This window comes from Hoplias malabaricus, chromosome 7 (assembly GCF_029633855.1).
Source record: "Hoplias malabaricus isolate fHopMal1 chromosome 7, fHopMal1.hap1, whole genome shotgun sequence".
Lineage (NCBI taxonomy): Eukaryota > Metazoa > Chordata > Actinopteri > Characiformes > Erythrinidae > Hoplias > Hoplias malabaricus.
The window spans coordinates 34,659,742-34,678,677 of NC_089806.1; the positions used below are offsets into that span (position 1 = coordinate 34,659,742).

Here is an 18,936-nt window from a genome sequence, read left to right on the forward strand (position 1 = left end):
CTCATCTTAACCTTGGTACACCCCCAAAAAATATTTGAAACAAACATAAACATCTAACAGAAATACTATAGAAGACACTATTTTCAGCATAAGTAATTGTATGTATACTTGTATATCAAGGTATGTTAAGAAAAAGCAGCAGTATATATTTTATCAAGCTAGAGACCACAAAGACAAAGACAAATGCCTGAAAAAATGTCATGAGGCCAAACTCTGTAAAGTGTGCTTATCTCTCAAGATCAAGGTGAAAAGTTCATTCACACTCTCTCTCTCTCTCTCTCTCTCTCTCTCTCTCTCTCACACACACACACATGCACATACACAAACAACCAGCACACACATGCCTGCACACACTCATTAACAATATACCTGCTTCCCTCACTGCATTCACACAATTTCCTAATAAACACATTATGCTTCCATTTCCTTTCTCTCTCTGAGCTGGTACACGCAGTTGTATGTGTGCACCTACGATTATAATTGTATAGAACTATGGAATCTGTCGATACGGTGCAAACAGAGGAGAGATTATTGAGGGGTCACTGATGAGGGTCACTGGGCTTTAGATTCCAATCCATCCAGTCTACAGCACTATAATATTGCCACTAGCTATGTGGGTTAATGTAATCTATAACACTATCTACTGCAAACAGTCTTTAAATACAGATTGGATTTCATGTAAAAGGTAGTGTGTGTGTGTGGGTGTGTGTGTGTGTGTGTGTGTGTGTGAGAGAGAGTATATTTAACACATAAAACACAATTAACACTAAATTAAGAGGTAAAGAGATGGGGTAAGAATGATGAGAGAATAGTGGATGGGGAAAACGAAAGACAAAAAAATTAGAGGAGGTGAAAAAGCATGGGCGGAACATGGCTTTGTGCTCAGAATGCGGACCAGCTGTTGCATTCAATTCAGCTGCGCTTTAACGTCGCATTCCTTTAAAAAACATCAAATCCTCAGACATGCACATTCACTGAAAAGAAATCAGAATTGAATGGAGGAGTTTCATGAATGGTTTAATAGCTGTGTTTGACAAGCCTATCAGCTATGAACAATACTATAAATATTATCAGCATTATGGTTTCAATTATATTTAGAGTATAAATGTTTTCTATTTATTTTTTTGCTAAAAATATGTTTTAGGCAAAACTGTGGCTTAACGCATGGGTGGTACCATGTCTCCAACTGTGGTGGGGAAAAATGAATGCTACTGAAATCTGGAAGTATGTCCCTGTGGCATGTGTAGTTTAAAAAAAAATCTAGATGCATTTAAAAGAGAATCCAGTTTGAAATTTAATTTCTAGTTCTTTCTCCAGATCTAAAACACAAGGAAAACTCAAAACACACTGGTGTTTTTTAATAGAATAAATAAAATGGCTCAATTTTAAGATGGATGTTGAAGACATGAAGACCCCTGGTTCCTTTCACCACTGTAAAGAGATCTGAGTATCAACAATGAACTATTTACTACTCTGAATGACATGTCTGTTTACCCAGTGACTGAATTCTACAAACATATTGAATAATCTGGGGCATTTCCCTTAAAATCATGTAAGCCACTCAGATTTCAACCTATAAACTGACTCCTAGCAGTTGTAAGTAATGCTCCAGACCAGACATTTAACAAATAACGTATCCCAACATAAACCGCGACCATTAGCTAGTCACATTATGTTGCATTTACAACAGTTACCAGAACTGAGATTAGTGTGAGCAATGGGAGTCCTCTCACTGAAGCTGTTTCAGAAATATGCCTCCAATGTCTCACCCCCAAACTTAAATCAAGATTTTAATTGGTCATGCCTCTGAGTCTGACTATCGGCCAGATCCCCCTATAGGTTAGTGGAGTGGCTCTGGGGAGGTTCAAGTGAGTTTTTCTTTTGCTAATAATCCATTTAAACAGAACCAAAAGTGGTGGGGCGTCACCCCAGTACTTCTAATAATGGGGAGGGTCAAATTAATTATTTCTGGATTAGCGCTGCTTTCACAGACTCTTTAGATAGACATCTACAACATGTTTTTATACAAAATATTTTGGTGAATAATAAAAATCACCTATTTCTAAAGTCGTGGGGACATGTCCTAATGTAAAGTGTGAATTATGGGAAAAGGGAGCGTGGTAGAAATAGAAAGAAATTGAGGTGGATGAGAAAGAATAAAAAAGAAAACAGAGAGAAAGAAAATGGCCTCACTCAACTGATGGTGCTATTACACAGCATAGTACCAACTATATTCAACTTTTTTGCTTTTCCATTAGGCACATTTTGTGCCTGGTACCTGGAACTGGGTACTTTTTTAGTACTACTTCCAAGTGAGCAGAGTGGGAACCAAATGGGATGTGTGAACCTTGCAGAGTTCTGATTGGCCAGATAGACTTGTCAATCATGTCAAAATGCAGACATCCAGCACAAACTAGCCATCTATAAAATCTCCAAGCCACAGTAGTGATCACATTTGTTTTATTTGACTCACAATGGCAGCTTATAAAATTACAGCATGGTCTTTTGAGGGGATTCAAAATATTCCATGGAATGTTGGCAGATGAAAGGCTCCAGTGAGAGCTGGACAGTGCAACAAGGAACAAAAATTCTCCATTGATCTGACTAAACTGGTCCGTGGCAAAGCAGATATTAACATGCGAAAACAAGATGAGTAAACAATGCTTAATGTTATCGCCACTGTTGTTGTGGTTTTCAATGCCTGTGGTTCTCCTTAAAGACAGTGATTTGTGGCATCACAGACTTCATTTTGGGGTGGTGGTGGTTGCTATTTGGGGGGGTGGGAGATGTGCTAATGGTAAAGGTAACCAGGTCCCCAAAACTGAGTAGAGCCGAGTAGAGTAATCCTTCAAACCCAACTGACACACACTAACACCTCTCAGGCTCAGGACCAGAAAACACCAGCAAACTTAACCAGAACCTACCAAATTACAAAATTTCAACAAAACTCAAATCCCATATTATAAAGTCAAAATCACAAAGTATAACGAAATGTTATTTGGCTCTAAAACAGCAGACAGCAGGACAAATCACCTGAGCACACATACTGACTGTAAACTAAGCTCTGTCTTAACAAGCTACAGACCCAGCACAGATTGCCTGGCCATAGAGGCACGCAGACACAGGAAGTGCTGGCTGCCCAGAGTGCAAAGACTGTGATGGCAGTGCCAAAAGACTACACCCGAGAGCTATGCTTACTGCTTACTGTGTGTACATTTCAGACTGAATTCTCATATTTCCTGATTTTAAAAAACACAGACAAGATGCCATATGTTTTTAAGGAACATAAAAATTACTCTGGAGGGGTTGACAACTACATTCAGTTTCTTACTCAACCATACTATTCTACCTTAAAAAATGCTGAGTTTCTAAATGAATACAAATGGGAGGAGGGAGTTTGTTTTGCTATGAGAACGCAATCATCTACTTTACTTTTAATTTCAAAAAGATATGCTAAATGTATGTTTGTATTGTCTATATTGTTTTTACATGCATTGGCACTTTAGCAATACAAATATTAAGAATATGATAGTGTTTAGGAGAGGTAATATGAGAGAGAGAGAGAGAGAGGGAGAGAGAATGAGGTAAGAGAGAAAGGAGAGAGAGAGGAGTGAGAAAAAATGGATAATGAGAAATAAAGAGAAAAGAGGTCAGAGAGAGTGGGAGCTGGAAAACGAGAGAAAATGAGAAAGTCAGAAAAGACGGCACGAGTGAGACAAAAGAAAGCAGAGTGGAGACAGTGAGAGAGAGGGAGGAAGATAGTGATGCGATGAAAAAAGGAAATTGAGAAAATAAATTCAGATTCATAAATGAAACACACATGCCAATACACTCTTCTGCCCTTTCTATTAAGCAGTCCAGCGGAGTGTGACGGATTTTACCCAATGATGCTGGCCTCACCTCTTCACCCATATTAACACACACACACACACACATTCCCCCACCCATTTCCAACAAGGGTTAGAGAAGGGAGAGAGAGAGAGAGAGAGAGAGAGAGAGAGAGAGAGAGAGAGAGAGAGAGAGAGAGTGAGTGAGTGAGTGAGTGAGTGAGTGAGTGAGAGAGAGAGAAGAATGTCAGATTAACAGAGTGGAGGGAATGAGTGTAAGACATTGAGATAGAAAAGGCAGATCCCTGCCTCTGGTCATTGCCTGTGAGAAGTATACCGTGTTCTCCCTGTGTCTGTGTGGGTTTCCTCCATGTGCCCTGCTTTCCTGTCCAAGTCCAAAAATACAGGTTGGTAGGTGCTACCTGTGCAAAAGTGTCCTAGGGTTTTAGTGTTCGAGTGACTGAATGAGTTTGTAATGGTCTATGATGGACTTGGGCTCTGTCCAGAGTGTGTTCCTGCCGAGCACCCAATAATACCGGGAAGGCTCTACTTCAGCAATGGTCACAGGCCACTGGCTGGATGGTTCTGGTTTGTGGATTAATATCAGTCCATCAGTGACAACGAGGTGTTTAAAAACTCCAGACGGAACACTACTGTGCATGTGCTAAAGATACAAGTGCATCACACACTAACACACCACCAACACATTAGTGTCACTGCAGTGCTGACAATGATCTACCACCCAAATAATACTAGCTCTATGGTTCTACGCTCTAGAGATCTGTGAAGGACAGGGAGAACAAGATGTAAGTCTGCAGAGCAATAGAAGGACTATATTATGTAATGGTAGAATGACAAAACGTACCCATAATGTTAAAATGAAATGAAAAATAATAGAACTGTTATGTTTTAGATGAATGCTGTTTTGGATGATGTTCATTTAAAGATGATTCCTGGGAGTGACAGCCGTGCACTCTATATGTAGATATCGTTAAGTTTTAGAATAGTAAATGTTTCCAACATTCCTCTTTCATCTCCTACGTCACTTAATCCTTTCATGCTTGAGCAATGACCTGTGCTCTAGCGTTAGTCTTCTCCATTAAGGCTTCTGTGTATGACGCTAAATCTCTCCCTGAAAGGTTTACAGAGCAAATTAAGAAAGTCTTATTCATAAATCATCAAAAATTAGATATAATATTGAAAAGAAAAATGGTTCCCTCTGATCAGCATGTCATGCATTTCACACTACACATACCATGGTTGGACAATGAAAGTGAAACACCTGGTTTTAGACCACAATAATTTATTAGTATGGTATAGGGCCTCCTTTTGCGGCCAATACAGCGTCAGTTCGTCTTGGGAATGACATATACAAGTCCTGCACAGTGGTCAGAGGGATTTTAAGCCATTCTTTTTGCAGGATAGTGGCCAGGTCACTACGTGATGCTGGTGGAGGAAAACGTTTCCTGACTCGCTCCTCCAAAACACCCCAAAGTGGCTCAATAATATTTAGATCTGGTGACTGTGCAGGCCATGGGAGGTGTTCAACTTCACTTTCATGTTCATCAAACCAATCTTTCACGAGTTTTGCTGTGTGTATTGGTGCATTGTCGTCCTGATACACGGCACCGCCTTCAGGATACAATGTTTGAACCACTGGATGCACATGGTCTTACTGGTGCAATGTGCAATTAATGAAGATTGGCCACCAGTCTGGTCCAATTTAGCCACGAAACCTCCCACACTAAAATGACAGGTGTTTCAGTTTCATTGTCTAACCCCTATATATCTCCCTACCAAAAATACAAGAAAGTACTAGCTTCATTCATTTCAGAAAATTGTGCGATTAATAAGTAATAATTTTTTTTGATCAATCAACAGCACGTATATGACATATATAAGCACTTTTTTTTACAGTTTGCCACATTTGTCACCAAAAATAAACAGATTCCAAAATCCAAATATTTATTCTTGGCTAGAACCAAAGAATAGTAGCATTCCCAGAATGACGCATGCTTGGTTCCCATGGAAACTGATGCAAACGGGAGCCAGTTCACTGGATAGGGCAGATTATTTAAGGATCCCAAAGGGAACCAGTTCAAAATCCTCAGTTCATTTGGTGAAACAGGGCTGACTGGCCTGCCTGCAATCAAAATCTGTCTCCTATTGTCCATAATGAGGAGAAGAATCAGAGAACAGGACTGGTCAGCAGATAAAGTTTTGTATCAAACAAAAGAGCGAAAATTCCATTGCATTCCAGTCCATTCCATTGGTAAAGCTTCAACAATTAGTATCCTCAGGTCCCAAATGGAAGTGCAATCAAAAGATAAAGCGGTGGTAAAAACCCTTTTGGCTCAACTTTTTGAAGGCATCAATTTCTAAGTTGGTTAGTAAACAAATTGGAAATCTTTTTATTGCATCTTTCATGGTACACACACACACATATGCACTCAGACAATTTCCAGACCTTTCCAGAGCCAGGATCGATGAATTGGGAGCGAAATATTTTGAGTGATTGACCCACTCATGGGTTTTGCTGATGTGGTCAAATCTAGGCTGTGGGGCAGGACTGTTTAAGATGACAGAAAATGTTTTACAATTTAATTAGAAGATTTGAAAGATCCACTATCTCTTTTAATTTACATCAAGATAAGACAAGTGAGCAAATAATAGATGCTCAAAACTTGGCAGAGCACCAAATTTCACAGACATATTTCTTGAGGTCAACATACATCCCTCATTGGTGTCTGTTGATAGATGGTTGTATCCTAGAAAGAGATCTGTATATGTGTATAAATATATGCTGGCTAAGCAAAGCACTCATGAACCAATGGCCCTTTTTTATTATACCTTTTATGTACAGAAGAAATATATCTAAAAATAATAGATTAAATTTAAGGTCAGAGAGGTTTTTTGGTTTATCGAGTGTTGTCTCTCTCTCTCTCTCTCTCTCTCTCTCTCTCTCTCTCTCACACACACACACACACACACACACACACACTTATCCAGAAATAATTTGACACTGCTGCGATGACCCACTGATGATATCCATTTATCCTCATGAAATCGCATGACGATAAGCTAACCTACCCATCCCCCTTTCTCCTTCCTTTCCTCCTAGACCCTGTATACACAAGCTCATTTCATGAGAATAATATGTGGATTGCACCCGGACACTATTTTAACCACATGCATTTACAGTTTTAATGAAATGCACATACAGTGTGTTGAATTTAAATCCAAATTCTCTTTACTGTGAATTGTGCAACTCAGCTCATAACACAATAACCATTTAAAGCATTGTTGATGATTAGTTCTACTTACATTGGTTTTATTATTAGAAGGGTTGTGGTTGCATTTGGCAGGCTTTTGCTTCCATTGGTTGTATTGGGAAATGCTTTGGTTATTTTGAGCAGGATTGTGATTGCATTGGTTGACGTTTTGGTTTCACATTTGAAGTTTTATGTGGACAAGGTTTAAACAGACATTATCTTTATACTCAAGGCACATGAGGTGTGCAGGTGTAAACAGGGTCTAAATTCCTACAAGTTGGAAGACAATCGCAAATTTTACACACTTTTGTAATACAGTCAGGAAAGCTATTACTTTTTCCATTTGAAGGCACTTTTTTTTTAACCTATTTTAATGTCCTATTTTATTAAATTAGGGCGGCACGGTGGCGCAGCAGGTAGTGTTGCAGTCACACAGCTCCAGGGACCTGGAGTTGTGGGTTCGATTCCTGCGCCGGGTGACTGTGAGGAGACTGTGTCTGTGAGGAGTTGGTGTGTTCTCCCCGTGTCCGTGTGGGTTTCCTCCGGGTGCTCCGGTTTCCTCCCACAGTCCAAAAACACACGTTGGTAGGTGGATTGGCGACTCAAAATGTGTTTGAGGTGTGAGTGAATGTGTGTGTGTCTGTGTTGCCCTGTGAAGGACTGGCGCCCCCTCCAGGGTGTATTCCCGCCCAATGATTCCAGGTAGGCTCTGGACCCACCGCGACCCTGAATTGGATAAGCGGTTACAGATAATGGATGAATGAATTTTATTAAATTTGTAAGAGATGTATGGTTGCCTGCCAATCTAAATATGATGTGTATCACTGAACATAAAAATGTAAAATATCAATAAATCAAGCTGACACAAGCCTATTTTAAAATGGTGGCAAACTGAATGAAATATTATTGTTTACAACAGCTGCTTACAAGTGGACAATTGAAAGTAGAGGGACTGTATATAGGTCCAAATTTTGAGAGGTAAGAAATAAAAGTCTAAGTTAGCTGTCTGGCATGTATTATATGGTTTATCAAATTTAAATACTCTTTCCTAATTAGGTCAGGTTTTTTTTTACGGTGAGGTTTTTATGGCTGCATTCCCATGGTCCCAAATAAATATAATAAGTATTGGTCTGGTACTTTGTGGCCCACTGGTAATATTACGGTACAGAGGTATGAAGCAGGTGGTACTGGGGAAGAAAAGAGCATGGAGACACTAATGGCTAATTGTACCAAATAACTCCATGATAAATGGAAAATAACACAAAATAAATTATTAATGTTTCATTAGGAGCAGGTAGCCCTTTACTTTGGAAATACTGAATACTAAAAAATGATAATTTTCCAGTAACATTTATGCGATAATTCTGGGTAGGCTCCGAACACACCGTTCCCCTGAATTGGATAAGTGGTTACAGCATGCAAATGAATGAATTTGCAGATATATTTTGCAGACAAACAATTCTTGATTACTTTAAGAAAAGAGGGGGTAAAGGAATTGACAGCAAGGGAAGCAACAAAGGCGGAGCCAAGGAAAAAAAATGCAACTCTGATGAACGGCGTCTGTGTATGTGTCTTAGGCCAAAGCAATGCGGCTGTCACTTATCCTGGTTGCTATGGGCTTTGCAGCACTGGAGCAGACAGGGAGCCAATGGCGTGGTGCGACTCCAGCTGTGCCTAAAAGCACTCTGGGAAAGACCATAGCCAGTGCGCAAAGGCTGTGTGTCTGTGTCTGTTTGTGTGTGTGTGTGTGTCTGCACAAGTGGCATCACTTGGATTGGCAACAGATTCGGATGTGTTACTCAGTGGTCCTAAGAGAATTGAGGGAAGAGAAAATATAATTAAATCTCACATTTATGAGCACAATTAGGCTACATTATTCTCACAGAGCCATTAAAAGTGCCACTGGTTATAAGTAGGAAACTAGTATAAATTTCAGGGTGAATGGGTCAGTCAATATGTGTCAGTGAACCCAAGAAAATATTATCTTGGAATTCTCTGAAGAAACCTACTTCACCACTAAAACATGTGTAGGGGATATCAGGCTGTCATAATTACCCAACTAATCAAAATAAAATACATCCTTAAAGTTTCAGTGAATCAGTAAAGATTCATTAGTAACCTGAATGTTGATAATTAAGCCTGGCAGCAATATACTAGACATACACTAGATATTTTATGTATATTAAAGGAACACTAGGTAGTATTTTTACCTTAAAGTTACAGCTTCAAAATCATAATGATATGTCTGCTAAGTAAGGAGCAGAAGCTCTATCTTTTTGCCATTTTTGTTCAGTTTTCTTCAATCTTTTTTTGGCATTATGTTAATTTACTTTCCACTCTGACATAAACGCAAGTCCAGTAATGTGTTTGGGAATACTTCCTTAAAGGGGCTTTTTTCACTGTCCATTAAAAAAAAGCATGAAACATGACTAGGTCAGGCACTGCACTATTTATGACCTCCTCCATTCTGACATTCAGACAATATTCATTTTTGTGCATCTTTAAGAGCTTATGTGTAGTAAGAAAAAAATGAGCAGAAGCCATTCAAAAATAAACTATTAGCGTACGCTATAGACGATTCAGCATTACCAAAACGTGTGTAGAGATCATTGGTGACATGTTGCACAGCAGATGTGACAAATGTTGAACGTATCTGGCTGTGACAAGTATCAAGCATTCCAGAGACATCCAAGGCCTAAAATTGGTGACCATCTGCAGGCTTGTGCTTTGTGCATGTGTCCAAAAATCCAACTGTGCAAAAAAGAATTTTTGTCATATTTTAAATAGCCCAGTAACATCAGTGAGAATGCGCTTTGTACATTCAAGATGCCTACACTCTAATGGCAGACTTCAATACAACTGAAGGCGTGGGTTCTATGTAACCCACCTCCCACTCTCACATGCTGTGGCGTAAGAATTTAGTTCAAAATGCATGTGAAAATGCCTTTTGGCTGCCTTCTCGTTTTGCAGAGCTCTGAGCTCAGGTTTGGCACATGAACTGTTGTCGATAACAGAAACAGAAGCTTGTATGTAGTTGTTGCCAGTTTTACCTGGGCATTAAAAGTAGTAGCTTAGAAAAATCAAACTTCCTCTTCACCACAAAAGCATCAATCAGCCAGGACATTTGGAGGCTGAAGCTTGTGTATTTACTTGTACAATGGAGAATAATGGAGCTAACAACTAATAAATTACTTAGCATCTTGAAAACAGGATTACACATTTGCCATAAATCATTTGGCTAGTTTCAAACAGATTGCTTATGTGGTTTTGACATTCTGTGTAGAACTGTTATCTACAAAAGTACAGGCCAAACCTTCCTGCACAGCTGAACACCAAGTAGTAGTAATCTTAAAGGACCTTAGTTCAGTAATTTTTTTTTGAAAATAGTTTTGCATACATAGTCGGAAACCATACCAAATATATTTAAGAATTGGTGTCGGGTGAATATAAGCCTCCATTAGGTGTAAGCTCTACTTCAAATACTAATTAAACAAAATACAGATTTTTTGGCTAGTGTTCTTAGATATTTTTTATTAAAGCTTTAATTAATACTTTGAACTGTTATAAGCATAAATAATTGGAATATAATTAATCTAGGAATGTGCATGATTCAATGTGTTTTTATTTTGTGACATGACAAGTACTGGCGATGAATTATGGGTTGCAATGTACTATGAGTATTTGAGGATGGAAAGTAGGTATTTCATTAATAATAATAATAAATTAATAATTATAATAGTAATAAATAAATAAATAAATAAATCACTGAAAAAGTACTGATAAAAAAGCAGCTAATTTATTAATGAAGTATTTTCAGTTAGTGAACAGTATGGATGCCTCAGCTAACATGAACAGTGAAATATCTCCTTTAAACTGGCCAAATGAGTTTTTGTCCAGCAGGTGGTTCTAGTGAACAAATGTTGTGGTGGACCAATAGGGAGCCAAAGTGTGAAGTTTTGTTTTCTTCCCATTGTGTTGGCTCCAATGGCTCCCACACAGACAAGTAAGCATGTAGCATTACTTTTCCTTCCAAGCATGCTGTGGAAGTTTGGCTAAAAGCCCACGCCGTACACTGTTTGATTTATTTCCATTTAAATCCTAGAAATTTTTTGTTGCATGTGCTTCCACTGAGTCTTACATTTTCAAGTCATACTGAAAGCCAGTTGCTAGCCAAAAATATGTGAGTACTGGAGAAAAAAAATCAAATAACCTTCCCAAATTAAGAGTTAATTAAAAAGCTCTCCATTATGCCTGTCACTGTTTGTCTGGTTAATCAAATATGTTTTAGATTGGTTATTGTCACTATCTCTTAAGCAATGATAAATTTCCTTAACTGAACACAACACGTAGAGGCTAAAAAATTTTGCTGTCAAAAAAGTACCTAGCATAAAAAAAAGATCATACTCATCAATAAAGTAAGTTTTATTTTTCTGAATTAAGCTTCATTTAGAAATGCTGATACTATTTTACATAAAACTGTTCTGACAGAGGGGAGACTAAGATGAAACAAATACAGCTAGAAGTTGGCCAGTACATGTGTATGACTGATTTAATGAGACACAACAGAAGCGCTAATAAACTGATATTACTGCTTTTACTTGCTACTGACGTGTGGGCAGCCATTATGGATTCTGAACACCAGAATCCAAGTAGGTAGTGAGGCTCTCCTGATTTTCAGAGTACGAAATCTGACAATTCCATTCCAGTTGAAATTTCCTACTCGGAACTTTGAAATCCCAGCATCCAAGTTTAGATGGAATGCAGCAAAACACCCAGCCGAAACAAAAACATCACTAAGCACCATCAAATTTGTGAAAGAGGGTCAGAGGCCTACTCAGGGATGGACAATGAAGGCTGACCTTCATTGAATGACAGAAATCATAGACCATACATTGTCATATGGTCTCCAGAGGTTCAGAAAATAATCTCCTTGTTTGTGGGAGGAGGCCTGTGAGGAAGCTTCAGAGAGAAAGAAGACCGTGTATCAACAACTTTGTTGGGACAATGGTTGGACAACATGGCTGTTTACAGTGGAAGTGGGATGTTGACTATTCCCAGCACAATCGGTGTTGGAGTAAAAAGCCACAACATGAAAACTGCTTTTCAAAATTTGAATGAAGCTGAAGAAAGAGCATCTCTTGAACTCTGGCACAAAAAATAGGAGGCTAGTTAGAAGCTTGAGGGAGAGGGGCAGTGCCTTGGTCACTACTCCTGACCCAGCAACTGGAAGGTGTTATGGTTAAAGGTTGAAACACTCTAAAAAAGTTTGGACATGCTATGTTAACTGTTACATAGTATTAAAAAAGACAATTGTCATTTTATTCAACAAAAAAATAACCTAAAAATTAAGTAGTTTGAAAATGGCAAGCTAGAAGAATTTATTAGTCACTGCGTTCGTTATGAGTTAAAGCACTGCCAAAGCATGTGCATCAAAATGTTCTCTTCTTGGGGATATTTTATCCATAATATGTGTGGGTTTTGGTTCAGATGATTTAAAGATTATGTTGATGTTAATGAGAGTGAGTGTAATTTATTCATTTTTAAAAAATATATAAAGTGAAAATTGTCATTTTAATATTACGCAATTACCACGGAATGGCAAAAGAGCGGGAGAATGTTAGCATTTTAATTTACAGTTATACACAAAATGTGGGTCAACAGGGTTAAAACTTATTTGTTTACCTAATATGTATTCACTGTTTTAAGGAGCTGATGTCATTGCTGCACATTTGAATCATCATGAACTCATGTTATTGTGTCATTGAATATGAGTAAGCGCTGAACGTTTTTGCTTTTTGGGTCAGCCTAATTTATCATGAAAAACACACACACACACACACACACACACACACACATAACAACAAAAAAAAAGTGTAGGCTGCAGGGTTTCCACATTCAGAATTCCAAACATTCCACACATTGTCCCGTCTTTGCCCCCCTAGAGTCCGGAGACTTTGGAATCTTCTGTGATTCCCTCAGAGGATTTCACACATACACAAGCACACATAGGCTGCTATTGAGACATTTACACCCTTCCCCCAGCTTAGTGATTCACTCCTCAACAAAACCACCTGCTCCATTATTTCAAACACACCCCTCTCCCACATAGTCTCTCTCACACACACACACACACACACACACACAGTTGACTTGTATCCAAATAGTAGCTGCTGTCTACACAGAACAGAACCAATATGAGATAGTATTTCCACAAGTTTAACCTTGAAATACACTCTACAAAAAAAGAAGGTGGAGACTCAAGAGTAGGCAGAAGTCAAATGCTTTAAAATCTGAAGATGGTGCAAGGGTGTACCATTCCACAAAAAACGAATCAACACCCTTTTAAAACTTCCACCTTTCCACTCTCTTTCAATTCCTGACATCAACAACTCACTGATTCTGTCCATTCTTGATGTTGTACTGGATATACAGATCACACATAAACAAAATCAGTTTTGATTCAAACACACAACCACGAACAGTTGTTTATTATCTAATAAAGGCTAAAAAATATCACCCAAAAAAATCTATGAGGTTAAAGAAACACTAAGTAGTATTTTTACCTTAAGATTACAGTTTCAAAATCATGGTGATGCTTCACTGACCTGTGATAGGAAGAACAGTGTTGTTACTCCGGGCTCAGAAGCTGTAACTTGTGAAGGATGATGGCAAACCAACTCCCTTCATAATCCCTCTTGATTTCTGGAATAAGCTGTAAAATTGAATTACACTCTGTGTCTACAGAGATAGCGCAGAAGCAAAAATACCAAATCTACCCTAATGTTGCTTTAAAGACTCCAAAATAATAAGTATTGTTAAAGTTTATAAACAATTAGCCTCAGCCACAGACGCTCCACCCACAAGTTGAGGGAGAGTCTGATACTTTCAGTGCGTTATGTTGGCCTCATTGTCAGGATTCTGCCAGTTGCATTCTGATTGGCTATCTGCCTCCTCCTATATGCCATGCCAAAATAGCAGACTTATGATTGGTCCTTTTGTGGGTCAGTCAAATTTCTTTTCCTGCAGAAGTAGGCAGTTCTTGGCCAAGTTAAGTGGCGAAAGGTATCAGACTCTCCCTAAAGAGTCTGGCAATGCAAGACTAATAAACAATCCACCTCCCTCAGGTTTATTGTACTACACTGATGCTGAAATTAAATGAACTTTCCATTTCCACAGAATAATTAATTGAATCCAAGTGTATGTGAATTACTTGGAGTCTCATTTGGAAAGACTAAAGATAGAAACACATTTAACAATGAGGCAAAGCTAAAATGCTAGGCTTTGCTCGTTTAAGCTAAGACACCAACAAAAGCACACAATTACAATCACAGACCCACACACAGCCCCCACACACAGAGAGGCAAGCTTTGCACATCTCCATATATAAAGCCACTATGGTTCACTCACCCATGCATACACCCACACATACTCAGAAATTAGCACCAATACTCTTATTAATTCTGTAGTTAAAAATTCCAAGCTAAAAATAGAAGCACTCCATGGTGGTTCTTTGTGTTGGATTGTGTCTGTGACCTGTGACTAAGCCCAGTTTTGTAGTCATCACCACCAATGAAATCCACGCCATCAGACAAAGGCATCCTGGCAACAGTCTCCTAGCAACCACAGCCTCTGCAATTCCATGACCCCCAACGCACCACATCTGTAAATCAGGAGCCAAAGAGAGGACATACACAATCATACACATTCAAGCACACACTGAACATACACCTCTACCAGTGCATGCACTCACACACACACACACACACACAGACACCTTTATAGACACACACTTCAATCGACAATTATCATGAACACCTAGACACATTTACAAATTGACAAAGCAAAAAAAAAAAAAAAACATTAATCAGTACAACTGAAGCAACAAGCGTAAAATAACAGTACAAATAAACATAAAGGAATCATATTTAAATCATATTTAATTGACAAAAATGGTTCTGGAAAGGTCTTCAGGTCCTGGTCTGAAAGCTTTTATTCATCAGATCAACTACTAACATATTTGCAAAGTGACAGCCAGAAAAAATCAGAACAGATTTTGATGTGTGGGAGTAATTGCATGCAAATTCCTTTACTCTCAGCTTTCTGAAAGTCCAAGATATGCCATTAACTGGGAATATGAATTGTAATTAAGCAGTTTTCAGCTAGTTGTAAAATCCGAAACAGTGGTAGCAGCTCTAACTCCCCTTTGTTTGCTAAAAGAGTAGCTATAAAATAGCCAATTTGAATAAATAAGGACTCAGCAGCTTTTCTGCACGGAATTAATATACAGATTTCTCACTGTGTATCAGATTTCCATGTTGCATTTCTTAATATAATAGTGTAGAGTGTTACAATGGTTTTCTGATATACTCCCATTTCATGGCAGCTTCTATGTCATTATGGCTTGAATTTCATACACATTCAGCATTGGTGTCTGCATGGCCATAAACAGACTGAGATTTCCCTTAATCTTTGACAATACTGTGTCCAATAGACCTATATTTTTTGCAATATTGTGTTGTATTTTTTAAATATTTGACAATTCATATACAATGTTGCTGGCAAAATCTGAGACTAATGGATTGTCATTTCATACCCCATCATGATATCATCACCTGTTGCAAGTTCGCCTGCTTATTACCCAGTGTTTCAGTGGTTTAACTTGAATATTCTGTACACTTTTCAGTCTTCTTTTGCCTATGTCTTAACTTTTTGAATATGTTGTAGACACCCAAATTAACATTTGTTTTTATTAAAAAACAAAATAAATCAAGTATATAGAATTGGTCTGGCAAAACAATAGAAATCTTATCTCTTTAAATTGGTCAGTTAAATAAAGATAAAAAAAATCATAATCTTGTTTTGTAAACTTTTATGGAAATGGGTTTTGCATGTTGATGCCTACAGGCTAACACATGAAAAGAAGGCATGAACAAAAGATTATTATTGAGGTTTTACATTTATGGTTTCTAATTAATAGTCATGGCTCACCACTGATACACACACACACGATTTACACACACACACACACGCGCGTGTGCACGCTCGCAGACACATATGTTCAAACACCCTTCACAATTGTCTTTCTTAGTACTCATCCATAAATTTTCTGCAACCACTTGCATTCATATTCAGGGTCACATCAGGATCAATGGAAACATCCTGTACAGTGTGCCAGTCCATCACACACTCAAACATACTCTCACATACTCAAACCTATGAACAAATTTGCACAGGCAATCAACCTGCCAACATGTTTTTGGACTGTGAACCAAGTTATATTGATTTTCTTTGGTTTGTGAGTACTGCTTGGCTACACTATAAAAAAGCGTCAACATTTCTTTTTCTCTCTCTAACATATACGTAAAATACACCCATAACAAAAACACACAAACCATCTCTGCAACCACAAAACACTGTATTGGTTTGAGATGGCAAATTTTATGAGGTGGTGAAATTTTTTTATTATAAACAGACTAATAAAAATACTTTAAAATGACTAAGAATAAATCACTTACAGTATTTTATATTGTTTTGGTTTGACAACATCAAAATACATCTCTTCAAACACACAATATAACACAGAGTATACGTGTAATCAAGCACAAACACACACACACACACACACACACACACACACACACACACACACACACACACACACACACAGGGAAAAAATGCTGAGGATTTCACCCTCCCCTCCTAGAGTCAGTGTGTCCCTGCGCCTCTTTGGCTCTCCGCCTCTCTGTCCGATACTCTCTATTTCTCTTGCATATCTGTCACTATCTCTCTGTATCCTTGCCTCACTTCTCTCCCTCTGTCCTCGCTTCATTCCAGACTTTGCTTTCTGTCCCAAAAGCCCTTGCTGAAAAGCACGTTTGAAACATTACTGCACACGTATGTCTCTGTATTCCTTATCTAGGTGACAAGACTATAAATGTGAGCTTTTATATGTTCATGTATGTATATATTTTAATAAACATTAACCTTTATTTTAAAATGTAACAAAGAGCATATTTCTAGTTATCACTGAGCCATGTGATAGTCCTTGAAAAATAAATAAAAAACATATATATATATATATATATATATATATATATATATATATATATATATATACGAAAAAAATTATTTGATGCCTGCTGCACACCTAAAAATATGTAATAAGATATGGGACAGAGGCAAAAGTAAGTATAAAAGTATTGCAGAATCTTCAAATTGCAGTTTGGGGAATTGCATCAATGCAAGTCTGCAAGGTATTTAAGTCTTTCACCATCTACTCTACATAACACTCAAGAAATCTGGAGAAATCTCAGTCCCTGTATGTCAGATGCTGTCACTTAACACAACATCAAGAAATACGAACTGAAAGTCTAATATGCAAAAAAATGCTGAGTACTTTGGGCCCAAGTGCAAATGGGAAAATGAATACAGAACATATAAAATACAAACATAAAAGAATGTGATTTTCACAAGTCCTCACTATTCAAATGCCAGCTTGGAAAAGTATGTTTTCAGACTTGATTTACAAGCAGCTGTTGCAGGTGCCAGACAAATAGAGGGAGATAGCAAGTTCCATATTCTTGGAACTTGTAATGTATGATCACCTCTAAGCTTTCACGAAATATATTTAGCAATCATGGTGAAAACTTTTCCGGTGGCGCCCCCGGTAATTTCAGCAATATAACCCAAGGCCTCATTGTTCACATGCTACAACAGTGTAGATAAAGTTTGCATGTGCTTGACTGGCCTGTCTGCAATCCAGATCTGTCTTCTCTAATGCAACATGAAGAGAGGAATCAGACAAAGTCAACCAAGGACTGTTGAGCAATTGAAGTCTTGTATCAAGAAAAAAGGGCAAAAATTCCACTTCCAAACTCAAGAGTTGGGGGTTTCTGCTTTTCTCCCCTGGAGCCATCTGCATATCCAAGAATGTCCCACATTAATGACCACAGACTGACTGCTTGTTTGTTGCTATTCTCTGGTCTCGAGGAGGATGGGTTCCTTTCTTATGTTCAGAGGGAGTTTTCTTTGCCACTGTCGCCTAAGCCTGTTCACTGGGGCTAGGGTTCAGAATTCTCTGAAGCTGATTTGTTACAGCAGTTGTACAATTCTATTAATAAAGCTGAATAGAACTTTTATTGAATGAGTTCATGCATTTTTGAGTTTTGGAGGATTGAGGCAGTGTAGTGTTATAGTAGAAATGTAGTTTCTTCTATTAACTGTTTTAGTTAAAATCTATTTGAGTTTAAGTTACAGTTATCTGGTACATATTTTACCTTGAAGATGTTGATGGTCATAAAAAAACTGCACCAGTCTGGTTACTCTTCTCTAATTCCAGACTGAGAATATGAAGTGTTTATTGTGTATTAAAACACAAAAATTAAACACATGGGAGTGTTCTGTAAAGAGGTTAGATGGATGGAAATAATTTGTGGTAAAGGATCTAGTTTGAATCTAATGTCGTACTTATAGTGTTGTTTTAGAAAACATAGCTTTTTTACAGTTTTGTCAGTTAATGGAATGCAGTTTTTAAATTAAAATGTCCTTGATGTCTAAACATTATAGGTATGTGTTAAATTTCCTGCATCTAATTTAAAGCAGTTGATGAGGTATTATATGTTAATGTAAAAAATGGGTTTCCAAGTCTTCCAAGATCATTAGGCTTTTGAAGGTTGAACAGTGCTTCAAAAAGGACATAGCCTAGTTAATGCACTGTCAAGAGAGAAGAACCAGCCTGACAATTTGTTGAGAGTTGTCACAGAAGACAGGTAATATAATTTAGGAAAGGATATTCATCTTAATTTTTGATTTTCAGCCAATTATGGCACTTTTCCACT

The 18,936-nt window shown here is 37.9% G+C and overlaps 1 protein-coding gene across 4 annotated transcripts in view; it reads right to left on the reverse strand.

The window, feature by feature from the left end:
• arhgap39 (Rho GTPase activating protein 39) overlaps positions 1 to 18,936 on the reverse strand; it is a 58,473-nt gene that overhangs the window by 31,017 nt on the left and 8,520 nt on the right. The window contains exons 1-2 of one of the 4 annotated variants that reach the window (XM_066677472.1): positions 14,633 to 14,741; positions 13,705 to 13,811 (exon numbers count right to left, since the gene is read on the reverse strand). The exons of 1 other annotated variant lie outside the window; for it this stretch is intronic. Coding sequence is in view for 1 of the 3 variants with exons in the window: in XM_066677469.1 (XP_066533566.1) it covers positions 14,633 to 14,697 (65 nt within the window). In the remaining 2 variants the exon portion in view is untranslated. Of the gene's footprint in view, positions 1 to 13,704; positions 14,327 to 14,632; positions 14,760 to 18,936 lie in introns of those variants that run through there. 2 more of the 4 variants (XM_066677469.1, XM_066677471.1) reach the window with 2 other exon arrangements.